The sequence below is a fragment of the Hoplias malabaricus genome, chromosome 2, assembly GCF_029633855.1.
Source record: "Hoplias malabaricus isolate fHopMal1 chromosome 2, fHopMal1.hap1, whole genome shotgun sequence".
Taxonomy (NCBI): domain Eukaryota; kingdom Metazoa; phylum Chordata; class Actinopteri; order Characiformes; family Erythrinidae; genus Hoplias; species Hoplias malabaricus.
Window position 1 is genome coordinate 37,621,113 of NC_089801.1, and position 27,672 is coordinate 37,648,784.

The 27,672-nt window shown below is 39.4% G+C and overlaps 2 protein-coding genes across 2 annotated transcripts; both read left to right on the plus strand.

Moving 5' to 3' along the window:
• The first annotated feature begins 11,919 nt into the window (after positions 1-11,919).
• epd (ependymin) lies at positions 11,920-14,256 on the plus strand. The gene is made up of 6 exons (XM_066659702.1): positions 11,920-12,074; positions 12,444-12,478; positions 12,583-12,717; positions 12,960-13,146; positions 13,659-13,743; positions 13,892-14,256. The coding sequence occupies exons 1-6, from the start codon at positions 11,990-11,992 to the stop codon at positions 14,013-14,015; spliced, it is 651 nt and encodes a 216-aa protein (XP_066515799.1). The 5' UTR covers positions 11,920-11,989; the 3' UTR covers positions 14,016-14,256.
• A 915-nt stretch (positions 14,257-15,171) lies between these two features.
• On the plus strand, positions 15,172-27,639 carry panx1b (pannexin 1b). Its single transcript, XM_066661199.1, has 7 exons — positions 15,172-15,352; positions 20,061-20,188; positions 21,758-21,963; positions 22,227-22,432; positions 22,509-22,810; positions 24,948-25,119; positions 25,447-27,639. Exons 1-7 carry the CDS (start codon positions 15,172-15,174, stop codon positions 25,527-25,529), a joined length of 1,278 nt encoding a protein of 425 aa, XP_066517296.1. The 3' UTR covers positions 25,530-27,639.
• Positions 27,640-27,672: the final 33 nt, after the last annotated feature.

Genomic DNA, 27,672 nt, shown 5'->3' on the forward strand with positions numbered 1-27,672 from the left:
TGCTCTAAGATTGCAAGGGAAGCTCAGCTTCCCCCAAAATGTCAAAAAATAATATATTCTGTTGTGTGTACATGTCATTGAATAAATATGCACTACAACGCGCTCAACTTTTGTTCAGAATCAGCTTCTTATCACTGGTAAAGTGACAATCATTCACGCAGATTCAGAGTGATTTAAACAGAGTTCAATAGCGAAGCAGCGAAGTGCAGCGAAACGAGATGAGTCATTGGATAAATGCTGGGCTTTGTCCCGCCCATCGGACGCTCAGCGTCTCTGACTTCTATCGCAGTTTCTGTCCAGCGGGTGCTAAGCCCCTCCACGGTCACAAAGCACTCACAGGCGGACACACTTCACATGGGCCAAGGCCGTTTAAGCAGCCTAGCTCTGCTGGCCATTGAGAGGACACTAGTCAAGTCCCTGGAAAAGACACATTGTTGGTACGAGAGGGTCACAGATCATTTTCTTGAAAAGGAACAGAGGGTAGAATTTACGTATAAATAAACCGACACTTTATGATGTAGGTCGAAATTGAGCTTCCCCTCCTTGAAAGACCAGCATCCGCCACTGGTTTTGAACTGTCTGGTAGAAGTGTGTTAGCAGCAGTTTGAAAAGAGGCTCTGGCTGGGTTTGTACATCAGCGTCCCTGGTTGATTGCGAGCGATGGGAGAGTCTGGAGAACAACATAGTGCTGTTGATGTAAAGCATTTAATAGGGACTTTTGTGGTGCGGTTATAGAGTGAGTGACTTACAAGCCAGTTTCATGATATGTTCTGAAAATGAAATATTAAAATAAGATACTAGATCTGTAACTGAATTTTATAGAAGCAGCATCCTGGTTTATTATGAGTTGCTGATTGACAGATAAATTTCAGAGTATGATTAATGAGCAGTATAAGGAAAAGCACCTATTGTAAATTTTCTTTGGAGATTCCCATCAGATCCAGCTAAGTGGTGGGGTCTGTATCTCCCTATCTCTCTCCCCTGGTCCTGTGTCAGTCTGAGGTTGAGGGACACAGTTCTGGAGGCGTGAGGCGCTGTGATGTATGGCCTGTCCAGTTCCCCTTTTTGGCTCTCTTTACTTTTTCGTGTTGAGCAACAGCTCACACTTCCTTCAGCTCTCCTGCTCTCTCTGTTTCAGTGCATAGGAAAACAGGACTTTTATCTGATGTAAACAAAACTATGAGAGAACCAGCAGGTGATTCTCCACTTTGTCGTCATTCTCATCCTCGTTGTCTTCCTCCTTCTTAATCATCATGATCTAATTATCATCCACATTCCTCTTCCTCAGCACTGTCTAATCCTATCCCCTGTTCTTCTTTTATTTTCTTTTTAATCTTTATCGTCCTACTCTTTCTAAATTGTCCTTCTCCTCTTCCTCAACACCCACATCTTATTCACTATTTTTCTCCCATTCATTTAATCTCTGACCTCTCATCCTTACCACCCGCATCTACATTTCCCTCATCCTCCTTCTCCTCTTCCTGGTCAAGTTCTTGTTGCCAGCATCTTCGCCATCTGCTCATATCACCAGATGGTTCTGTACTAGATAATTAACGTTTATTTATTGGTGATCTTAATAATACATTTAGAAAACATAAGACTAATGTCCACTATGGTCCATTATACTGGTTTACATTCTGTCTATTGTTTTGAAGTTATTTCTGTTTTATTTATTTTATAGTTTTATGTGTATTGCCTTCTGTATTTTACGATCCATGGGGATATGCAGATTGATTGTTTTGAACAGGGGCATTAAATGCTTTGAATATTCCTCCTCATCCTCATAATCAGGTTCTTTCTTCTCAACAACATCAACTTCCTTATAAGATCTTAAATATTGTGTGTGTGTAATATGAAGGGAATTCCTGTGTGTGTGTGTGTGTGTGTATGTGTCTGTGTTGTGGTAAAGTTGTATGTATGTGTCTGCATGTTTGTAGGCATAAATTGTGGAATCCTCTGAGGGCATGGTGCAACTTCCGCCTTAGTTATTGAAGGTTGGAGTGAGGGCATTTACCAGAACACCACACACACACACACACACACCCACACCCACCCACACACACCCACACCCCATCAAACGTTTGGGGAACACTTCAAGGCTTCTTTCGAAATCGTGTACATACTTTTCATTGTTATTTTCATGTAAACAACAGAAAAGTACCCCCAACAGTTTCAGTATCACAGAACAACTTCAGGACCCAGTGATGCATTCAGTAAAGCACCATAGACACCTGCTCATTCAATATCTCTTCTAAACCAACGGTAATAATGGGGAGTTTCCTCTGCTCTAATTCAGTAAAAGTTTCTAATCTTCTAGAAAGGCTTTGCATGAAGTGTTGGAACATTTCTGTGAGAAGTCGTGTTGTTATGTTGGGTGATTATTGTTCTCATAGATCATAGTGATCATAATCCTGGGTATAGCTCAATCACTTCAGAGGACACCCTCCTAGCCGATGCTTAGCATTGAGCCATGTGACCTTGGGGCCAAAATCCAGAGCATCCCATTTAATTTCATGCTTTCAGTGGTGATTGTACACACTGATTGCACACAGCTGGACATTTGTCTGCAGCTGGACATTTGTCAGCACATCACTGGCCTAATGGATGATTACAAGGAGTCTTTAAACTTTTGGACACTCTGAGCAAAACTGTATATACTGTAAAAGCTTGAACATCTAGAACACACACACACACACACACACACACACAGTTGCTCTCATTCAGTCTAGAAACTATAGCCTCAGTTCATTTTCACTTCATTTTTTTGCCATTTCCATGAAACGTGAGTGGTGAAAATGTCTCTTTCTCTTGCTGCAGGACAATATGCTAAGTGCAAAGTAAACAGTTTTTGCTCTGTGTTGAATTGCTGTCCCTAGCTCCGCCCCATCTTATCACTTTTTCCGCTTTTCTTTTAAATGCACTTAATACAAGGAAACTCAAATGAATCTCTGAATTCTCCCTTTTCCACTAATACCCAGTTCACGTCATGTAAACAGCAAATACGATAAGTTACAGGTTGAATGTAAGAATAGAAAACACATGTTTATTAATTCCAGTTCTTCATAAGGTCAAAGTGTGTTAGCACTTGTTTGTTGCATAATTAACATAAATCTTAAATTTACACTAGGCTCGTCTTTCAACACTTTTATTTTGCAGGCCTCTACCAAAGCCACATTTCAAAAATTCCATTTCCTGTTAAAATGTCCATAATAAAATAAGCACATAAACACAATAAATGTGTGCTCTAACAACCAAGTAACACTGCCCCTTTTAGATAAACAGCACTTAGATCTTATATCTTTAAAACACAGGAGAAAATACAGGTTCTTATATGTAGTACTGTGCAGAAGTCTGTAACAACAAATAACGCCCAACATTAGAATGAAACCTAACATCATTATCTTTAAACTCATTCACACCCACTGCTTTATAGAAAAAAGTCTTATGTTTCTTATTTGTTTTATATTATTTATATTATATTTAATATATTTATAGTATATTTTTGTATTTACTGTAATTATTCATTCATTCATTGTCTGTAAACCCTTGTCCAGTTCAGGGCTGTGGTAGGTCCGGAGCCCACCCACTGAGCACAAAGCAGGAACACACAAAAACCATAAAGCACTGGGCAACAACACACACACACATGTACTCACACACCCAACGACACTTTTGAGTCGCCAATCCACCTACCAACGTGTGTTTTTGGATTGTGGGAGGAAACCGGATCACCCGGAGGAAACCCATGCGGACAAGGGGAGAACACGCCACACTCCTTACAGACAGTCACCCGGAGGACACCCATGTGGACAAGGGAAGAACACGCCACACACTCCTCACAGACAGTCATCCAGAGGAAACCCACGCAGACACAGGGAGAACACACCACACTCCTCACAGACAGTCACCCGGAGAAAACCCATGCAGACACAGGGAGAACACACCACACTCTTCACAGACAGTCATCTGGAGAAAACCCACGCAGACACAGGGAGAACACACCACACTCCTCACAGACAGTCACCCGGAGGAAACCCACGCGGACACAGGGAGAACACACCACACTCCTCACAGACAGTCACCCGGAGAAAACCCATGCAGACACAGGGAGAACACACCACACTCTTCACAGACAGTCACCCGGAGGAAACCCATGCAGACACAGGGAGAACACACCACACTCCTCACAGACAGTCACCCGGAGGAAACCCACGCAGACACAGGGAGAACACACCACACTCCTCACAGTCACCCAGAGGAAACCCACGCAGACACAGGGAGAACACACCGCACTCTCCTCACAGACAGTCACCCGGAGGAAACCCATGCAGACATAGGGAGAACACACCCAAACTCCTCATAGACAGTCATCTGGAGCGGGAACCCATATCCTCCAGGTCCCTGGAGCTGTGTGACTGCGACACTACCTGCTGTGCCACCATAACACCCTACTGTGATTATATATAACTTTATACAACACTTACTGAGAAGTCATTAGTTTAAATATATATAAGTATCTTAGGTGCCTAAGACTTCTACACACTACTGTATATATACTGAATGCTTTAATAAAGGTAAATGATTAATAAACTTAATTTTAATAATGAAATCTGTGGCTGTGGTTTTGTATTTATTTGTATAATTAAACCCAGACCCAGTTCACCATAAAGTCAATTTATTAAGAAATATAAAACAAATAGAAAAAAACAAATTTCCCTATATTTGTAATGTAACATAAATATTACAATCTTTATTTTTTTACTTTCCACATTTTATCCTGACAAAACAGACCCAAGTGGATCATACAGTATGTAACACAGGACAAGTGACTAAAGCATTTGAATTGTTAAAAAGTTTGGAACACACATTTTAGAAACAAAAATATGATTTTAAAATTAGCATTTCTATGTTCTCTATGTATTCACCAAGCACACAATCATTGTGTAAATGTAGTCACACATTCACAGACTCACACACTGTCATGTGACTGCATCCAGATGTTCAGTAAATGTCACTTAGGGAGGCAACATGTGTAGGCAACTTTCCAGACATCACAAAGGGTTTGTGACACATATGTCACCACAGGTTCTTATGGGACTGTGTTACTGGGGTTCAGAGCCTACCCAAAATCATTGAGGACATGGCAGGAAATCACATTGGAGAGGGCATCTGCTACCACCATAAATATAAACATTTTCAGCTTCTCATTAACCAAGACTAATGCTAGATTCTTGGTGCTGTGTACAATGCCAGTGGAGAATGAACACAGAAAAAACACTTCTCTTTGTGATAATTTAGTGCTGTAGCTCTTTGATGTTCAATCTGTCACAATAAGAGTTATTTGTGGGGGACTAAGCCCTCCTTACCGCAGGATTAAGATTAGCATTCTGTGTTGTTTACAAATTGCTCAAAAGTTTCTGCTTGGAGCTTAACCCTGGCCAAAACCACTAGGTCACAAAGTTGACCACTCAGCTTTCTGAAAAAACACGTCTTGGAGGGTGAGTAAATGCCATCGTCTTTCGGCTTCACTTCCTGTCTTTTTGCAGGAATAGTGGTAATCGAAGAGCTGTGACTCATTAATGTAAGTTTGATCTTCTTTAGTTTTGACATGAATCAGCCACTGCAGCTGCAGAGAATCACAAAATGGTTTAATAATTATGCAAAAATTAAGTCCAGGCTTTGAACTAAAGATGTTACTGCTCAAAAGAATGTATAATAAAATAGTCAACAAATCTTAAAGTGGAACATAGTAGTACAAAAACATCAGTAGGTCAGTGTATATACAAAATATGTGTTATCTGAAGATCACCAACACACAGACAGCTGCCTATGCCAGATAACTTGGGGTAAAACAAGCCTTTCTGAATTTGTTCTGCTGTTGGTTGCTGAAACTTTAGAACTGCCATGCCCCTTGTTTGAGTCTGTCCAATCACACTGTTGAACCCACATTTACGAAGTTAAACAAAGCATAACGAAGCAAAAATGGTTAATGAGTTTCTTCTCACTGCTGTGCCCTGGGGACAATGAGTGGCTCATTGTCATTCAAAAGAACAGGTGCTGAAATTTGCCAACCCCTGAATAGGGCTGTATTGATCGACAGTGGGGTGGGGGTTGACCAAAACAGGACACAGACGTTCATTTGTGGAACAGGGGTTGACTGTGTAATTTTTAAATGGAATATGTTATATTAAGCTCTATTCAGGCTGTTTTTCTTTGGCTCTAGCTGATCGAATCAATTTATTGACCTCTGTGTTTAGATTGCTTCCATGTGGCAGATTGGGGCAGAATCACATGACCACAAATTGGAATCGTGATTTTAAAGGGACAGAACATGAACACACTTTGAGGACATAACAGAATAAAAATAATCGATATGGACAAGATTGTGTTGATTAGAATTTCTGAATGTTTATTTCAATTCATTGCCCAGCCCTAGTAAAAACTCAGCGGCTGAACGACACACCACTCTCGAATCCACAAATCGACCTGTAGATATGTTTTGTCCACACAAGTAGCCTCCAAACGTGTTATGAACGTGTGTCATTACCATTAAACAGTTTATGATATTGGTTATAATATCTATATGTAGCCAGTGCCACTAGTATGTTCATGAGGACAATAGGTCGCTACTATACTTCAGCTAGTATCGCGAGACTCGACTACCCACCTTTCCCGCGAGTTTCTTAAAGGCACAGCGACCTATTGTCCTCATGAACATACTAGTGGCACTGGCTACATCCACCCCCTCTTTTAACTAACCCCGTCCCGGGGTTGACTTACTGTTGCCAAGGCCTAAAATATGTTTGGACGGAACATGCCACCGGACGAGTCGCAGCCTCACCTACACCACTTTGCTGTATAACCGCAGTTTGGAGAAGATGGTGCAGATTAGAATGTTGGCCTGCCATTCTCCTAGCTGTTCGCCTCAAAGTGGGTACTGGTGTGCATGCCGATGCCGGTGAACTTGGAACTAATACCTCTCCTCCCCCATCTTCAGTAGGTGCAGAATCACTATATATTACCCACCGTCCTACAAGTGCCTCCTCAGTACATGTTCCACTGAGAGGGGATGTTGATGACTGGGTGTCACATTCTTCCTTCTCAGTACATATCCCACTGGGAGAAGGTGTTGACGACTGAGTGTCACCTTCAACTGAAGGACATACAAGTGGATGCCCTGGTATCACCTTCAATTCTGATCTATGGACATTCCTTCTCAGCCCATTCCCTCCCAATGGCTGCACCGCATATACTCTTCCAAAATCATCATGACATCTCAGAACACAATATTTTGTACTTCCCCATGCATCTTGAATCTTGTTACGCCCTTGTGTGTGGTTCTTCCGATAGACTACTGTCCCAATAGGGAGGATGTCCATTACGACCTCCTGGTTCTGCTTATTTCTCTGTGGAGCTGCAGTTTCCAACTGCTTCTTAGCGCTCGCATACAGAGTACGAAGATGTTCTTTATGCTGCTGGATCCACTCCTCCTCAGGGCCATCAACAATATCGTCACCAACCCCCAATAAAAAAATCTACTGGTAGTTGTGGTCGTCTGCCGAACATCAACTCGTAAGGGGAATAACCAGTGGACGAGTGCGTAGTGGTGTTATGTGCAAAGATAAGCTGTGGCAAATGTCTAGGCCTCTTTTTTTTCAGGAGGGAGTGTACGCAAAAGGTCATGCATGGTACGATTAAATCGTTCACACTGCCCGTTGCCCTCAGGATGGTAAGGAGTGGTATGACTCTTTTCAATCCCATAAATCTTGCACAAATGTTTCAACAGATCTCCTTCAAAATTTCGCCCCTGGTCAGAGTGAATGCGTTGAGGCACACCATACACATAAAACCATTTTTCTACCAAAACCTTGGCTACTGTACTTGCTTTTTGGTCAACCGTTGGAAAGGCTTGTGTAAACTTGGAGAACACATCAGTCACCACAAGCACGTTCTCTCTTCCATCACTGGCGCGCTCCATCAGCGTAAAATCAACTGCTACAATCTCCAAGGGTTTGGAGGCCAACAGGCTACCCATAAATGTTCGGACTTTAGGCTGCCCTGCTTTTCCCGCCACATATCTGAGACACTCTTTACACCACTGTTCGATCCTCGCACCCATCATGGGCCAATAGCATCGTTGCCACACTAAGGTCAGAGTTCTCTCACACCCAGGATGCCCATGATTATCATAGAGGGCAGTCAATACCTCCACTTGCAAACTTTCTGGTAGCAACACTTCTAGGAACTCCTCAACCCCATCTGGAGTCCGTGTCAAATGGTATAAGACACCTTCGCTTTCTCGCAGCCTTTTCCACTGACGTACCTACTCCAAAACTCCTTTTGCTTCTCTTGCCCGCTCTATGGCTGTTGGAGGCAAATTTCTCCTCCAATATTGCAGGAATGTACCAATGACAGGATCAGCTGATTGCAACTCTCTCACATCAGCCCTGGAACGAATAGGCATGGCATCAATGGCAGACATGGTGGCTATGTTAGTACCTGGGACAGGGGGTGGGTGCTCAGAAGTTGGAACAGTAATTCCAGGGACTATTTCCGGTAAAAATCTTTGTACTGATGACCCCACCAATCATGACAGGGCATCAGCATTACGGTTTAAGGTGCCTGGATGGTATTTGACCTCAAAATCAAATAATGCCAACTGGGACACCCAATGTTGTTCTACTGCACCCAGTTTTGCCGATTGCAAATAGCTTAGCGGGTTGTTATCTCTGAAAACTATAAATTTAGCTCCCATCAAATACTCCCTAAATTTCTCAGTAACCTGAGTAATCCTTCAGTGTAGCAAACGCCTCTTCACAGGCCTCATTCCAGTGTTCTTCCAAAATATTCGACTTTACCCGTCTCTTGCCACCTTGAAGCTTTGCAACTAACCGATGGAGTGGGGCAGCATATTTAGCAAACCCCTCTACAAATCGCCGATAGTATGATGCAAAACCCAGGAAAGACCTGAGCTCTGTAACTGTTTTAGGGCGACACCACTCGGACACTACCCTGACTTTCTCTGGGTCAGTGGCTACACCAGAAGAGGAAATAACATGACCCAGGTATTTGACTTCTGGCTGAAAAAAAATGACATTTAGACAATTTCAGCTTCAGATTGTGTTGTTGCAACCGCTGAAGGACAACTTCCAACCTCTGAAGATGAGTCTCAAAAGTAGAAGAGAAAATCACAATGTCATCAAGGTAAAGCAAAAGAGACTGGAACTGCTCATCGCCAAAGATTCGGTCCATCAATTGCTGAAATGTGCTAGGGGCATTGCACAGACCAAAAGGCATTCGATTGTACTCAAAAAGTCCAAAGGGTGTACAAAAAGCAGTCTTTGGCTTATCTCGTTCGGCCATGGGAACCTGATTATATCCACTGGCTAAGTCAAGAGTGGAAAAAAACTGAGCACCCCCTAATGCATCCAATGACTCCTCGATGCGTGGCAGTGGATAAGCATCCTTCCGCGTCTTAGCATTCAGCTGCCTATAATCCACACACAAATGAAAGGTACCATCCTTCTTCTGGACAACAACAATTGGTGAAGTGTAAGGACTACAACTTGCCCGGATCACATCCCTGTCCAAGAGCTCCTGAATATGAGCCTTAACAAGTTCATACTGAGATGGAGGAAGGCGCCTATAGCGCTGTTGAACGGGAATCTCATCACTCACAGGAATCTCATGTTCAATTAAGGTAGTACAACCCAACTGCCCCTCACTATAACTAAAAACCGAATGGTAACGTTGAAGGAGAGCTTTCCCTTGCTTTACTTGCTCCAGAGACAAACAAGGCCAAGAAGTATCCTCAAGATCTAAAGTACAGTTAGTTGCAGCCAAAGATTGGAGGTTTACCACATGGTTGGAAGACACCAACTGTTCCTGTATTTCACCAGACTCAAGCAATGGCTGAACTTCAACAATAAACAGTTGCCCCAGCGCAGTCTTTGATGAAAGCCAAATATCCCGATGTTCTACATTTACTACGGGCACTGCTACAGAATCTGAATGAATAGAAAGAAAAGCTCGAGACATAAGCAACCCTTCTGGCAGGGCACAAGCATTAGGTTCAAACAACCTAATTGTTCCGTTATTTTCACCAAGCTTTCTTATCCAGTGCCAATCCACCACAAAACATTACTGATTTCTTGTGGAAAAATTACATTACCCCAGCTCCCCATGTAATAATAATCCTGTCCAAATAGGGCTTTAGTCAACAACCCTTTGATAAACTTGCTATAATTGTGGTTGTAGTTGTGGTTTTGTAATTATTTGCATTTTTTTTTGGTGTTTATTCATATACTCTAGATAAAATAACCTCAAGACAAAGTCCACATAAAACACTGATATCAAATGTACTGCATTGCAGCAGATTGTCCACTAGAGGGAACACCATCTTAGAACAGTGGTTTTAAATTCCTGCAGTCTGCAGCAGTCCAGCTCAAAAGATTTCCATGCTGGGGTAAAAGTGTGAGCAGCTCCTAAAAGGTTACAAGTTTTATTAAGAACTCTTTAAAAAGTAGACTACAATTTTCTGCACCTTTTAAAAGAACAATTCACATTTTTTTCTTTAAGAATTCTAAAACAGACACCAAACTTGCCTCTGCATTGCAAACATTTTAAAGATGACTGCCCCCTAGTGTTAATGTGATATAAAAGTGCAATTACCCTAAACAGATCACTTCAACAAAAGTGAGTTCAGAGAGTTCATACACAGCAAACCGGACTTTCAAAAAGCTTAACAAAAACCATCTGTGGACGGATACCCCTCCTCTCTCTATTCTAGTGTATTCTCTGATATTATTTTAATTGCCACACTTGCTGTCAGCTCTTTCTTTTGCAGCTGGCTTAAAAACTCTGTCTATAGAGAAAACAAAGTTTGGCCCCAAGTGGTGAAGAAAAACAATCACCCCCTAGTCACCTGCATCCAGAGGTTTTGGGGTCCATTAAGACACAACTCAGTGTGAGTCAAACTCACAAAATTATACTAACATGACACAGCATGGAGAGAGAAAAAAGGCCTGGTTACATATGTATATCAATCTCTGTATTTCTCCTGGCTATTATTTCATGATCAAATCAATGACCTTTTACAGTGGGTCACCTCAGATTACATCCATGGATGAGGTGCCCTTGTGCAGGGCACTGAACCTCCAAATGCTCCCCGAGTGCCAGGGATGGCTGCCCACCACTCTGGGTGTGTGTTCACAGCCCCTAGTGCCCAAATGTGTGTGTTCACTGCCACATATGGCTTAAGTGCAGAAGACACATTTTGTTGTACGTTGTACAATGACAAATAATTGTACGCTAAACATTAAGATTTGTTGCTATAATGTTATGGCTAGTGCTTGATAGTTTATGTATTAATATCTACAACTTGTAGATTTTTATAGTGTTGCCTAAGTTTAACTGCAATAAAGTGGTTTGAAACAGCCAAGCAATGTTTTGTTTGCTAACATAAAACCTAGCTAGCTAGTATTATATGGCTGGGTATACTAATGTATACTTTTATTTTTGAAGATAGATATATGTCATATACTAGGAATCAAAAGAAATATTATAAATAGAAAACGTAAATGTCTGGAGAGTGCTCATTCTAAAGAAAGTTTCTAGAAGAAACCAACACTCTCCAGTGTGGAGCAAACTTTTGTTATTTCACCTGGAAAATTGAGGGCTTCTTGGGTACATTGAGTGTTTTGCTCAGCAGGGCCCTGTGGAGAAATGTCTCCTTAAGTGAACTGATATCCTGCTGGGCAGCTTAGATAATTTCCCAATCAGCAGAAACTCCGAGAAACTTGGGAGTGCTGTTGTGAGGCCACACGAGCCCCTGTTTGTTTGAAGAAGAGGCTGCTTGTTTGCTGTTTGATGGCCTTTACAGGACTGGAGGAGAGAGAAGGGCAGAAGGTTGATCATGGACTCTGTATAAAAAGAGCCGAACAGTTCATTTGTCTGTGTCTGGACCCAAGGGGCTTACTGACGAAGAGGAATGATGCGTTCCAGTGAGCTGATCTGCCTTCTGTTCTGCTGCCTGTGTGCGGCTGCCTCGGCGTCCTCCAGTCGCCAGCCCTGCCGTAAGTCCAGCAGCATCTTTCTTCTCCATTAAAACTAAATGTTACAATTTGAAAATGTATCTCTTAAACTTAAAATATATAACTGCATTCTGAAATGTTATCTTAGCTTGTATAATTTCCATAAACTACGCAACAGGTGGGATTCTTTGAAGCAGCTGCACGTAAGGTAATGTCAAAGTCTGTGAAACTATGGAACGGAATTTTGTGGAGCAATAGATCCAACCAATATCACTGGGAAGAGTTGGAGTGGTGTTTGTGATCCAGATCTAATCATCCAACATCGGGACCATACCTTTACAGAGCTTCAGGTGGCTGAAAGCCATCAAATTTTCATTTATTAATTCCACTCTCTTCCACTCTATCTTCTAGAGACACCATATTTGACCAGTGGCTTACTGAGTGTGGTATGTACACAGATTAATGGATTAATGAGGATGGAAAACTTACCTCAGAAAATCTTGAGCTAAACAATCTAACTTAACCCAGTGTCTTTCCCACAAACACACAGACATCCACTGGTGGTCATGACATCGCTGCGGGAGACTTCAATTACGATTCCACAGCCAAGAAGCTTCGCTTCGTAGAGAAAGAAAACCACTCAAACAAAACCACCCACATGGATGTGCTCATTCACTTTGAGGAGGTAACAGCATTGTCAGGTGTATGAGGTTCTTTACATCCAAATACGTTGTTTCTGCTTTGACTCTTAATAACATTTTTAAAAGGAAACTATTTCATACTCTAAAGTTAAATTAAGTCTAATATTTTTACTCTGCCTTGTTAAAAATCGCTGACTTCTCAAATACGTATTATTATTATGTTGAACCTGACGTTAATGTTATGCATAATCTTTTCTTTTCCTCCCTCTCCCACATTCATGTGCAGGGTGTAATGTATGAGATGGACAGTAAGAATGAGAGCTGTAAGAAGCAGACACTGAAATACCGCAGGCATGCCATGGAGCTGCCCTCCGATGCCACCCACGAGAGTGAGACGTACCTGGGTAGCCTCTCTAAATCTGAGCAGGGTCTGAGAGTCCGCTCCTGGAACGGAAAACTGCCTGATCTTCATGGTCAGATCTCTCTCATTCACTCACTGTCTCTCCTGACTTTGAAGTTTTGGCATCAATAGAGACTTTTCAAGGGACTGTTCAGACTCCATATACAGTAGATATTTCAATCAGTTCCACACAATGTAATGCTTTTAAAACATGTGTAAAACTCATTAAATAGCCATTGCTCACCTTTATAATTTAAGAGTTACACTGCAATGTTTTTATGTAATTACTGTAGAATAAGCCTTGACATAAGCCTGAGATTTTTCTGTTTTCTTGGGAAAGTGTAGCAAATATCAATGTCTGTGATTATTAGGTCTATGGTCTTCGGTATTCATGTTGTATCACATTATTTTAAATGAGAAATTTAAATTTAAATTGCTGATCTTGTAATACTCACCATTTCACTGATTAGTTAAGGGATGTTTAGAATACGGAGCCTGCCTAATTTGATTGACAAATAATGAATGATTATATATATAAATGGAAAAAATTCCCTCATTTTTTGTTAATGCTGTTTTGATTTATAGCCAACTACACCATGCTGACCACATCCTGTGGGTGCCTCACTGTTTCCTTTTCCTACCACAGCGAGAAAACAGACCTCTCCTTCAGGTAGTCATCTATATCTTTCTACAGATTGGATCCCAGTGAAAACATTGTGGTTGTTAATTTGTGCTTACTTATATATAGCTATGAAGACAATAATTGAAATGCTCAAACATGAAATATATTAGCTAATCACCTTTTACCCTGTGGGCAGTTTCATGAACGTGGAGACGGAGGTTGATGACTCTCACGTCTTTGTTCCCCCGACCTACTGTGATGGTGTGGCTTTAGAGGACGCTCCCGATGACCACAGCTTCTTTGACCTGTTCCATGACTGAAGCATCTAAAAACATATTAAGCAACCAATACAGGACGGCGGCAATGAAAAAAAAAAACAAATAAAAAAAACAAAACAAAACAAATTTTCACTATGTCCACTTTCTCTGTCTTCTTTATGAGCAGATCTGATGTTCTTTAGCTCAATCACATTCGCTGTTTCCAGTGACAGTGCTGTTTGTCTTTTTCTGTTGTTTTTTTTTCTTATGAAGTCAATAAATGATGAAAAAATTCACACACAAAGCCTTGGATGTCTGTTTCTGAAACCTATTGAAGTGTTGGCCATTTGCACTATAAGCTTGCTGATAAAAAATATTAAAAAATAATTAAACAGTTAAAGAATAATTAATGAATAAATAACATTTTATAAAACCATACACAAAACAAAGTCAACCTCAGACGGCAAAAATGAGATGCGAGGAATTATCTTACACACACAAAAATATATATATACACATTATATATATATATATATATATATATATATATATATATATATATATATATATATATATATATATATATATATAAACCACATATCTCCCAAAATAGTAACTTTTCAAGAGAAGGAAGAAACCTTCCATCAATTTCAATGGAAAATGCCAAAGGCAATTAAATGCATATAATTACTGCAATAATTATTCACGTTATCATTATATCAAACATCAGTTTTGGAGTTAAAGAATAGGTTTAGCTTTAAAGTAGCATTTAGTTAAGAAAAAGCATCTAAACCTTGTGGCTGGGAAGTATGACAGATTCTGTAGTGAACATATTTCAAAAACATGGTCTTACCTATCTGGAGGAACCACTCTATGGCGGATAAACTAGCTCATTGTGGACTGCCAATCAATATAAGTCCTCTCTCAGTATGAGTGGCTCTTTATGGAGCAAATGTAAAAATAACATGCTGACCACTTTAATGTTTTTTTTTTTTTGCTAATTTTCCAGGTGGTAAAAATGACTTCTTTTCCCATTAAAATTCTAATAATACTGATTGCATTGTGGCAGAGATATTAATGCTACTTTCATATAGTTGGTCAATGGTGTGTTGGGGGTTGGTTCCCCCTATGGAGGACGTGGAAGTGGAAGCTGCCCACTGGAAACAAGGCTAATACACTCGTCCTAATTCCTCTCAGATCTACTAAATGAACTGTAAACATGGCTATAGCACACGTGGCTACGGAATACGTCTTTTCTGACTTTCTGCTCAAAGAACCAAACGAATCAAAATACAAAGGCATTCGTCTGGATCTGGCTGCGGATAAACTGGTGACTTTCATTGCAGTGGGACTCCCTCTTCTGCTTATTTCTCTCGCTTTCGCGCAGGAAGTCTCTGTGGGTGAGTAATGTGATGTTTAAATCAGTTTGGAGACTTTTTAAAAACATTTTTGTATCTAAAACCATATGAAATCCACACAATAGATGAAGGTATCCCACATTTACGGTAGCGTATGTTCCGTGTTTGAACAGGAATGACGGAGCATTTTCTAAATGATTATAACCACAAAGAAACAACAGAGATAAAAAATATTGAGTACAGATTGAATCTAAACCTGTTTATGTTCGCCTAAAGCCGAACTTGAGCTTGGTGTTTTATTTTTAAAGCAAATAAACCGCTATCCTCTGAATTTTCTTTAGTTCCCCAGCTCAAAACAGACCGTTATTTGACTGAAGCGAAGTTATTGTTAAACCTAGCTACCTAAATGTTTAAACGGTCATAACTAATTTAAATAGGAGTGTTTTAATATTCCTGCAGTAGCTTAACGGCTAATACGTTGAAACAAAGACGCGCGCCCCGCCGCTAAGGATTAGTGATTGGAGTCCATTCCACACAATGATTTGATTCTTCGAGTCCAGTCTTGTTTTATTACTCCGTTCATTTATCGCAGTTCCTTCAGTACAACAAATACACAGCGGCTGTTTTGTGACGTTAATATCAAGAGTACCATTATAATCATTATTAACAAGAACTGTAATCGTTTCGGTTAATAACACATTTATCTGGACATTATTGTTTGTATCAGTGTGTAGATTGATCCCTTGGAATCGATTCCTGAGTCGAATAATCCTCGTAGCCAAGCAACAAGGTTCGCTTCACTGGAACAGCGCCAAAACACTGGGAAAAGTATAATGGAGAAATGTGTTCTATTTTCTTACATTGTCACGGTTTTAATGTGACTAAATACATATATTTATAGGGCATCACAGGAACAGAAGCCTATTTTAGGACAGAAATTTCCAAAGTCTGTATGACTTCTAAAAACCACTAGTTTACAGACACTTTGGAGGCGTGTTTGTATGTGAATAACTGAAGAAATGTCCTAAATAATGATAATCGAATCATTGCGCTCCAAAGGAATTGAATGCATTCTGATGCATTCATAGAATAACAGAGAGTCTAACTGCAGCCTACTCTCATACTCTTTACTTCAGAAGGGATTTCAGAAATGCAAGTGTCCAAAAATGTTTGAACTGTCATGTGGAAAAGTTAGGACACCCCATGAAAACCTTTGTATTTTGAACATTTTTAAACATATGGACATATGAACTTCATTGAACAGTATTGAGAGATGGAGCTTATATAACTAAACAAATAAAACTGAAGAAATTACTTATAAACACAAGTTGTAAAATTGAATGAACAAAATGGTAAATTTCTTGTGAGGAAAAAGTTAGGACACCCCTTAATTTATTACTGTTTAAAATGTCTATATTCAGATGTACCACATCAGCTGCAAATGATTAGACCATTGTTAAAGAGGACATTGGAGGAGGCTCTTATTTAAACCTCAGACATTAGTTTGATTTGCCCTTGGTTGCTAAAGTGAGTGGTATCACTATGCTGAGATATAAAGAGGTCTCTGAGGCCTTCAGAAAGAAGGTTATAGATGTATATGAATCTGGGAATAGATGTAAAAAGATCTCAAAACAATTGTAAATTATTTTCCGGACAGTAGAATGGCTGATTTCTAAGCGGAGAACATTTAAACCACCTGCCAACATGGCCAGGTTAGGCCATCCTAACAATTTCAGTCCACGAGCAGACCACAAGATGCATAAAGAAGTCTCCAACTATCCTAAAATGTCATCACGGGACCTACAAATGGCTCTTGCCACAGTTCGTGTCAAAGTACATGAATCTACCATCCGGAAACGACTGCACAAGGAGGAAACCCTTGCTGTCAAAAGACATCAGTGCAAGACTAATGTTTGCCAGAAAGCATGTAGACACAGACCAGAATTTTTGGAACAATGTGCTTTGGACAGATGAATTCAAAGCTGAATTATTTGGGCACAGTAACAGAAGACGACCAGCACAGCATTTGAGCACAAGAACCCCATACCAAGGGAGGTGGAAATGTCATGGTCTGGGGCTGCTTTGCTGCAGCAGGGGCTTGGCAAGCTCTCCATCATATAATCTACTATGTAATTCTTCACTGTGTCAGAGGGTGCTTGAGGAAAATGTGAGACTATCTTTCCAAAAACTGAAGCTGAAGTGGACATGGACCATGCAACAATGACCATGAGCCAAAACAGTACATTCACAAGGAATGGCTCAAAAGTAAGAAATGGAGAGTTCTGGAATTGTCTAATTAGAGCCCAGATCTTAATTCTTCTGAGAAGCTGTGGGGTGACCTGTGCATTCAAGAAACCCCCCAAATATCACACAGCTGAAATAATTCTGCATGGAGGAATAGGAAAAACCACCTCCTAGTCGATGTAGACTGGTAGATGGTTTACAGGAAACATCTAATTGAGGTTATTGCTTCCAAAGGGGGAAATACCAACTATTGTGGCATAGGGTGTCCTAACTTGTAATGTACTTGAAATGTACGTTTTTGTTCATTACATTTTAAATCTTATGTTTATAAATAATTTCTTCAGTTTTATTTGTTTAGTTATATAAGCCCCATCTCTCAGTACTGTTCAAATGAAGCTCAAATGTTTATATGTTTAAATATGTTCAAAAAGACTAAGATTATCATGGGGTGTCCTAATTTTTTCACATGACAGTATATATTACTATTTATTCCAGTTTTTTTATCAGTTCATTTCAAAGACTATTAAAATGAATCATGTTTTACTGCACTGTGACATCCTAATATTGCAAATAAAATTGGTAAATTTACTGGGACATCATCATATTGCCATTCAAAAGTGACAGTTAATTTGGCATTATGATACCGATATTCAGAAATGACAATGCACTTAATCATTAGCTACATTATCATATTTTCTAATGCCAGAGAATGGTTTGAAAACCACTATTCATAAACAACGTCCTCTAATTATAATGGTATAATAATAACATAAACCCATGTACCACTCAAACATCAAGCACCAAGCTCTAGTTTCATTAGTAAGTTAAGCAACTACATATAGTTCTATGAAAAACAATGTGTTCATATTAAATTGTGAACCTAGTAACATGAACAGCATAATGTTATGGGCTTGGAAACCTTCATGAACATTGATGGAAAGATATAACCGGTTAAACTTTTGTGCAGTTAGCTCTTATTAATTATTAAAAGTGTCAGTGATCATGTGGTAATAGTCTGGTGGGTTTTTGGGTGAGTCCATATGACTCCTAATGGCTCTAAAAGCTTATTTTCAAATTATTCTGCCTGAAAGCTTTTTGAGTTGAGGATAGGGCCCTCACAGAGTGTATGGAGTAGGGCAGAGGCATGAACAATCTGGCAGAACATTTTGTTTGGACTTGTCCATGGTGTGTAATCAGCTGTGGGTATATGTAAGAATTTAAACCTGTTCGTGTCTATTACATTTCCCCACCGTCTGCTTACATCTCAGCTTACAGTAACATTGCAGTATTAGGGCACAGAGCACTTAACAAGACACAGTACTGAAAGTACTGAAGCTAGTTGTTTATGGATGTAATAGAAATGGTGGCTGCTAATGGGGCTTAAAACATTTCATAGATAAACAAGTTAATATTTGTCCTGGGATTTCCACTGTTATCCATACACTGCTGACCTAACTTCAACTTGGACTCACACTAATCTCTATGATCTGCAACTCAGGGTGGCGGTTTGGGAGTTTCACTGATTTATTTCTGCAAAGAACCCCCCCTACAGGGCATGTATGATTTGGGTGGTGGTGTATCCTCTTCACTGCACTGATGCTGATCTGGTGGTAGTGTCTTAGTATGTGTTGTGCTGGTGTGACTGGATCAGAGTTTTTATCAGAGTACTGGAGTTTTTAACTGTGTCCACTCACTTGTCGGCCCATCTTGTAGATGTAAGGTCAGAGAGAGTAGCTCGTAATAGTTTGTGTTCTCTTGTCCTTTGTCAGTGGACACATTCATTCATTCATTATCTGTAACAACTTATCCAGTTCAGGGTCGTGGTGGGTCCAGAGCCTACCTGGAGTCATTGGGCGCAAGGTGGGAATACACCCTGGAGGGGGCGCCAGTCCTTCACAGGGCAACACATTCACTGACACACTCACACCTACGGACACTTTGATTTGCCAATCCACCTACCAAGTGAGGAAACCCACATGGACACGGGGAGAACACACCAACTCCTCACAGACAGTCACCCGGAGCCGGAATCGAACCCACAACCTCCAGGTCCCTGGAGCTGTGTGACTGCGATACTACCTGCTGCGCCACCGTGCTGCCCTCAGTGGACACAGAGGTTGGATATTATTGGTAGGTGTACTATTTTCAGTACAGCAGTGACACTAAGGGGTTTAGAAACTCAAGCAGCACTGCTGTCTGATCCACTACGAGCACAACAGTGGCTCTGCAGTGCTGAGAATGCTCTGTGGTGGCCCTGTGAGGTTTTTGAGTATTGAATGAAAAGGGGCCAATAAAGTATACAGAGAAACAAGTGGACTACAGTCACATTGTAGAAATTCAAAGTTCTCCTGTGTGGTCAGTAGAGCTGATAAAATAGACAGTGAATATAGAAACAAAGGTGCTTTTATCTGTTTAAGGCACAGCAAGTCCTTATTTCCTATTTCTAATTCTTTATTCCTATTGTACTGTAACCCACACATGGATGTTACTGCCCTGTTTTTCTAAGGTTCCCAGATCAGCTGTTTTCCACCATCTAACTTCTCCCTGCGGCAGGCCACATATGTGGACTCTTTCTGCTGGGTCGCTGTGGAAAGCCAAACCACAAAGGATGGCTCCCCCCTCTGGCTACACAAGGTAATATAGTTTGGTGGGGAAATGGTTATTGTAACAAATCTACAAGATGTAAAGCAAAGTTGTAGAAAATAAGCGTCTGGTTGATTAGCATAGTGGATAAAACAGCTGCCCTCCACACAGCAGACTAGGGTTTGTTTCCCAGCTCGTGCAGGATCTGAATTTTTTTTAAAAATAAATAATTTATTACTATATATTCATTCATTCATTCATTCATTATCTGTAACTGCTTATCCAGTTCAGGGTCACGGTAGGTCCAGAGCCTACCTGGAATCATTGGGCGCAAGGCAGGAATACACCCTGGAGGGGGTACCAGTCCTTCACAGGGCAACACAGACAATTACTATATATTCAGATTTTTAAACTCTTATATTTTTCAGTTGCAGATTCTATGTTTTCAGATTCAAATTGTATATTGTATATTGTTTTTTTAAGTTTCATTTCTTTTTTTTCAGTAACCGATCCCATTTTCAATTTCAAATCTTTGTTAATCAGTTTCAGATTTCTGGCCCTGTTTTTGCGTGGGATGCGGGACATCAGCAGAGAGGGGTGTGGCATAATGACTGATAGCATAGCCAAAGTGCTGCTGGGAAAGTATGGGAAAGTGCTAAAGTATAGCTGTGGATGTACACAATCTGTCAGAGATTACTTTTTTACTGCTATGCACTTTGTGATGGTGTCCGCTCCACCAGGACAAGCTGCTGGTTCTAGCATGCAGATAAGAAATGTTAACAATGGTGAACCCAGCTCCTTAATCACATTTTCCTTTTCACCTTAAATGGTACTGCAGCTTCTTTCTCTGTTTTAACACTAAGGAAAGCACATGCAAATAAAACACAGTATAAATGCATGGAATATAAAGGAAAATGTACAGCAAAAGAACCTGTTTAATTTAAAGCACAATTTAATGTGGAACGGAACATCAGACTAAGAACCTGGGGAATAGGAGCTTATTCAGATTCGTTACCGGTTTGATGCACCTTTGTCCTGATGAAGCTGATGTCATTGCCAGCAAAGTGCTGGCTAAAGTGTGGCTGTGGAACTACACGATCTGACAGAGTTTATCACTCATTTATTTGACTGGGGCTGAATGTTGTCTAAAAGAGCTCACTATAAAGGACTTTGTCACTAAAGTCAATATTTTACACTTAATATTGTGTATAACATGAGTGTTCAGTGATATTTCTCAAAGTCAACACTGAGGAAGCTCCTCCGCCTTAATTGCAATACTGTCAGTCCTTATACTACGCCCCTCTCTTCTGATGCCCTGCCTCCGAATAGGGCCAAAAGTCTGGAACTGAAAAACAAGGATCCAAAAGTGAAAATAAGGTCCGTAACCAAAAAAAAAAAAAAAAAAAAAAAAAAGATATGAAACAACAAAAAAGAAGATCTGAATATAAAAACATAAAATCTTCAACTGAACAATATAAGACTTCAAATATCAAAATTTATAGGCAAGTGGAAATGAAAATATTTGACCCTAATTTAGCTCCATATAAGAGTGCCTGTTAAAATGCTGTAAATGTGAAGGAAACTCAATTTAAAAATGGTCTGCCATCTTCCTCTCTGCAGTTTTTCCCTTACATCCTTCTGTTGCTGGCCATCCTCGTGTATGTTCCTGCTCTCTTCTGGCGCTTCACGGCGGCTCCTCAGCTCTCCTCAGACCTCAGCTTCATCATGGAGGAGCTGGACCGCTGCTACAACCGTGCCATCCGCCTTGCCAAGAGCCTGGCATCTTGCAGTCCTACAGCTAAGGACATATCTGAGGACCCTCACAGGTATAAAACTTGAAACATCAAGCATAAACAACAAGTGTGATGATTGTAATCAGATAGCAGTTTATAGCATATAGCAGAGGTGCAAATAATTGCAGTAGTTAAAAACTGAACAAATGTGCATGAAATACAACAGTTAATTATATACACACACACACACACACAAACACATTATACTGAATTGACTGATATATATTTGCAAATATATTTGACAGGGTATGCTTTTGATCTGTGTGTGTGTGTGTGTGTGTGTGTGTGTGTGGCAGTGGGCTAGAGATAGCAGAGGGCTGTTTTAAGTATCCTCTGGTTGAACAGTATTTGAGGACAAAGCGAGGGACATGGACTTTGGCGTGGAAGTATCTCCTGTGTCGAGTTCTGACCCTACTCACACTACTGCTGGCCTCTATTTATCTGGCCTTCTACATCTGCCTGGTGTCCCTCACTGATCAGTTCTCCTGCCATTTACAAACAGGTCAGACCACTACAGTTTTAAAAATGTGCACTCCTGGTCCAATGACATGCATTAATGTGTGTTTTCATGTTCTCAGGTGTTACAAACGATAGTGTGCCTCTTGCAGTTCAGTGTAAGCTGGTGGCCGTGGGTGTGTTCCGGTTGCTGAGCTGCATTAATGTATGTGTTTACGTGCTGCTGATGCCTGCAGTGATTTACTCAGCTCTTTCCCCGAGCCGGCCACAGCAGCACGGAAGTTTGCTCCACCCCTATCAGCTCCTCCCTACCTTCAGCCATGCCCAGGGTATGCAGAACCCCCGTCGTTATGACGACCTCAGCATTTACCTCCTATTCCTAAAGGAGAACCTGAGCGAGCTGAAAAGCTACAAGTGTCTGCAGGTAAAATTGGTGTATATTGCTATAGTTGAAATATCATCATCATCTTATTTGCTGCTTAATCCATTTCAGGAGAGCGGTTATAGCTGGATCAGACATTTAAAATTTTGATAACACAAGCAGTTTTTGATTGATTTCACTCCTCTGAATGACATTTTAAGTTCCCCTGTTAGCAGGGATTTTAAGTCTGTGCTTTTCTTTTCTACCAGCAGGTGTCGCAAAGGATTACCTTCTTTTTATTCATTGCATTGCATAATTAACATTCATACTCATAAATATGAGTATATTTATAGTATTGCTGTTATGCTATAGACATTGTGATAATGATCCATTATCATTAAAATCATTATCATTACAATTAAAATCCTCCTTGTCTGAAAAGCTTATACTATGAATCCTACATAGGTGCACAATTACACATAATGACAAAATGACTACCCCACAAAGTGTTAATTAAAAAAAAAAGAAAACATTGTTTTCTATGTTAATTCTCAACGTTTTAAATAGTCACTTGTCTACTATAAAGATATGAAAGATTGACACCTGATCCCAGCTTTATGTAAGTGATAATATCCCACGCTCAGAGAGACACTTCTGTGGAATTAGCACATTTATTAAACAAAATTAATTAATCACAGCTTTATTTGAATATTCATTTTACACATACACTTATTAAAGTAAACATTTACTTTACCTTCAAATCTGTTTTAATAAGTTATTTATTTGGTATCAAGTATTATATGTTGTTTAAAAAAAAGCGCAGAAATGCACATGGAGATGACACGGTTTGATCACACGTTAGGAATCATGTTTGATCACGCGTGTTAATGTTGATTCTTTTCATGTTATGAACATGTTCTACAGATAAAAGTGGAATTAAAGAAAAATTAGAAATGAGGGATGTTAATTCATTCATTGCTGGTAAATGCTTATCCAGTTCAGAGCCTACCCAGAATCACTGGGCGCAAGGCAGCAAAACACCTTGGAGGGGGTGGTATATAAATATAATTTATGTATTTATTTTTTTGTTTTTACGTTCCTCTTTCTTTTCTTTTTCTTTAATTCCACTTTTATTTATTTACATTTCAATTTGACAGGTTTGGTCCTCCATAGGTGTGCATACATCACTTGCGTGGAGAGTGAGAGATGTGCACACTCTGTGTGTCTGAAAGAGAGAAAGAGAGAGAAAGAGACACCACATGTCTAAACGTGTGTAAACACAATTCTAAAGCTGCGTTGCTGAACGGCTAAGACCACACCTGCTTTTTAATTATATAGTTGTATACAGCTTCATTTACAACTTGGTTTCTTCTTGACACAAGAGGAATATTTGCACCGTTCTCATTCTCCATGATAGAGCAGATAATATTTGCCCAGTATAATTTTACAGCATCCTTGAATACACAGGTGTTTGCTGGTTGTTTTAGTGAGCTGTACAGTGTATAGCTGCTCTTTTATTTGTGTAGTTTTGTTTTAATAAAATTTGCTCCTTTTTTTCAATGGTGAAAAAAAAATGTAAATTACCCATTTTGTCACTCACGTTAATTCCCTAGTGTGATACTGATGCTATTATATCCCTTCTAGACACCACCTTCATAATTCACAGATGAGCCCTACAGATTTAGGCTACAATGTATTATCAATAACGCAATGTGTTCCATCATTGACTTCTGCAGAAAATATACATTTTAAATTATATATTTTATATTTTAAATATTGAAATATATATTGCAGACAAGCAAAATATTGCAATATAATATGGTCCCAATGTCATGCAGCCACTAAGGACCACTGTTATTACCTTGTATGTCTTTTTGTGTTCAGCGTTTATAGTTACATAAAACTAATGAGTAATTGTAGTAGTTTACAGTATTTCTGTAAAGGATGCGAAAACTCATTTAGAATGGATTACATTGTAAGTGACCACAAATTAATATGAAAGGGGCAGTTATTTAATTCTATTTTGTCCGAAGGAGAATTACACTATTTCAGCTTTCTTGAGATGACTGATTATTACTAATATGTTTTTATAATTTGTGTAATTTTTATGTGTTTTTGTGTGTGTGGCATGATTGTGTTTTGTTTTTGTTTATTATAATATATGAAGGTTTTTTTTTTGTGTGTGTGTGTGTGCACGCAGGTATTAGAGCTGCTTAGCGAGAGAGAGAGTGACAGCTTTGACACCATGTGTCTTCTGAGGACTCTTGGACAAGTTAGGACGGATCTGGTGGACAAAAAACTGACCCCAGTTACAGACAGCAACAGCCAATCAGCCCCTCCTAAAGAAGAAGGAGACTCTCTTAAGCTCAAGGGTAAATGCAGATTAACATAAATGTAGTATAAATATGTGATAACTGCTCAGAAACAAGCTTGTGTTGGATCTTAAAAATGCGTTTATAATTCAAATTCAAATTATCTATGAAACTGCAGTTATTGATAGGTTTGAAAACAGCTCTGAAAATGGTTGATGGTGATTCAGTGATTGTTTTGCATATAAACTTCTCAGTTACTCAGTTAACTTTCAGGTCGACGAATTGTAGTCAGAGTTTTTGCATGCTTTTCTGGACTTCTCTACCATACAAGTCTGATTTCAGCAGTGTCCTGTAGTCTAAATGTGTTTGTGTGTTTTTATCCTCCAGACATATCCACTGTGCTGCTGCAGGAAAAACAGAAAGAGGCGAGCTGTGGCTGTGAGAAAGATGTGAGACAGAGAATGGTCTGAATTTCACATGTGTGTGTTTGTGTGTGTAAGAGAGAGAGAGACTACAGTATCCCCCAGTTATGGAAAATGTTGCCAGTATTTGGTAATGACAAAGGTATCCGAATATGTCAGTGTCACAATCCAGTACGATTTAAACTGCAGTGAATGCCATTTTAGCAAGAGAAGATCAACACAACCGAAATGAAGCTCTCTTTTTTACTGGCTCACAGACAGACAAACACACACAGCACAGATGTTCTGTCCTCGCTGTTTGGTGAGATCTTGCGGTGCTATGAAGAGCGTACAAAAAAGCTGTGCGAATAAATACCCACTCTATGATCTACCGCAGGGTGAATAAATCTCAGTCAGCCTGCTTTGCAATTTGCCCCAGTGCAACCACACCTCACTACGTACACAAACTCATACAACCTACTGTTGGTATTACCAAATACAGTAGTTACATTTGGAAACAGTATGATTTTATGATAAAATATGATGCTGCTCAACCCTGGTGTGTATGTGTGTGTGTCTGAGAGAGAGAGAGAGATATGGAGAACTCATGCCTCATAAGTCCTCCATAGTGTTCTTGTATATTTCTGTGTATTTCAGTGTGTTTAATACAAAATGTGAAAATCAACCAGAAGCTCCTTGAAAAACCTTGATCTTGCTTCAAGCTGAATGGGAATTCTAAATCCGCATTACTGCTGTATCCAATCAGTGCACTGTTATTTAATCACGCAATGCTGGACAACAATAGTAAAACATTCATGAAGCATGTTTTTTTTTCCACATGAAAATGAATTTGTTTCTTTATTTTCATATTGCATTACAGTGTGCAATATGTTATTGTAATCCATGCATATATTAGAGGTATAAAATGATAAATTAATCATTTAATTCAATATGGTAAAAAGAGGGAGGAAGAACTTGATACGTTCATAATAATAAATAATACATGCCTTTTATTTTGGGGGCCAGTATTATGACAGATGGAGAATGGTGAATGTGATGGAGCTGAGTGATGCCATCATCTCAGATGGAAGAAATGTTTAAGATACTGAACGTACACCAGGCGTGGTGTTTGGAAAACAGCAGAGGAAGCAGGGTTGTTAGTATTAAGAATATTTTTATGGAAAAATCATGAAGAACTAGGGACCTGTTTGCATTTCACAGAGACACAGTGTGTAGTATTAACAAAACCCATTAAAATCTCAGTGCTGTCAGTGGAGACATTTGAAAAGTGCTACCAAAGGAAACAGAGCCTTAATTGCCTTTGCTGATATATGCTGGACCTTCAACAACATTCCAGAATCAAAATACAGCAGAAAGTTTAACAACAGAACACTATAAAGTGCTTTGTGAATGTTTCTTTCAAACTTTCAGTCATTTGTCACATCCCTGAGGGGGGAAAGCATAAGAGCTATTTTTTGTTTCAGTGACAAAAGACCAAAGGGGAAATGATTATATACACTGATAAACATCTAATCAGACTGTTAAATGATATGAAAATAACTAGTAGCTAATAACTAATCTCTGCATGGTTTCTGCTTATATTTGATAAATATATGAGTTTTAGTGCTACATTAACTATTGGAACTATAAACTATGAAAAATGTGAATTAAAATAAAATAAGGGCTTTCAAAAAAATAACATTTATAAAATAAAATAAGGGCTGTCATAATAAGAGCATGGCTTTTGCTGATGTTCTAAAATGCCTTTACAACACTGGTACTGTTTATTAATGTGTATTTTTCACTGTAGTGGAATCCTTTAGGACATTGAAATACTTTTAAAAACTCATAGAATCTTGCAGAACATGGTGTAATACTCAAAATGTGCACTGATTAAAATATACATAGATATAAGCATTGTTAAGGCATTAGGAAATAACTGTATAATTCTGAAAAGACGGGAGTTTATAGGGGTTTCAGTGATGATTGGTGGATTAATAATTACAACACCTTCAAACATTACCTGCTATATCTGAAGCTGTTGAGGTTTCGTCCTCCATTCTACTGTCCTCTAATGAATTCTGTTATAAGAATTTTGTCAAGTACAGCTTCAAAATAAGTGTCAGGTAAAATGAACAGCAAAGCAATACATGTGTTGTAAATATGCAATGTACTAATGAATTATGATGTAAATATTAATATAATAATAAAA

Excerpts from the sequence above, each read along its gene's own strand:
- epd (XM_066659702.1), top strand. The coding sequence starts at position 11,990 with ATGATGCGTTCCAGTGAGCTGATCTGCCTTCTGTTCTGCTGCCTGTGT. Across the intron at positions 12,075-12,443 it reads CTCCAGTCGCCAGCCCTGCC|AGACACCATATTTGACCAGT; the intron begins GTAAGTCCAGCA and ends TCTATCTTCTAG. Across the intron at positions 13,744-13,891 it reads AAAACAGACCTCTCCTTCAG|TTTCATGAACGTGGAGACGG; the intron begins GTAGTCATCTAT and ends CCCTGTGGGCAG.
- panx1b (XM_066661199.1), top strand. The coding sequence starts at position 15,172 with ATGGCTATAGCACACGTGGCTACGGAATACGTCTTTTCTGACTTTCTG. Across the intron at positions 21,964-22,226 it reads ATATCTGAGGACCCTCACAG|TGGGCTAGAGATAGCAGAGG; the intron begins GTATAAAACTTG and ends TGTGTGTGGCAG. Across the intron at positions 25,120-25,446 it reads AGACTCTCTTAAGCTCAAGG|ACATATCCACTGTGCTGCTG; the intron begins GTAAATGCAGAT and ends TTTATCCTCCAG.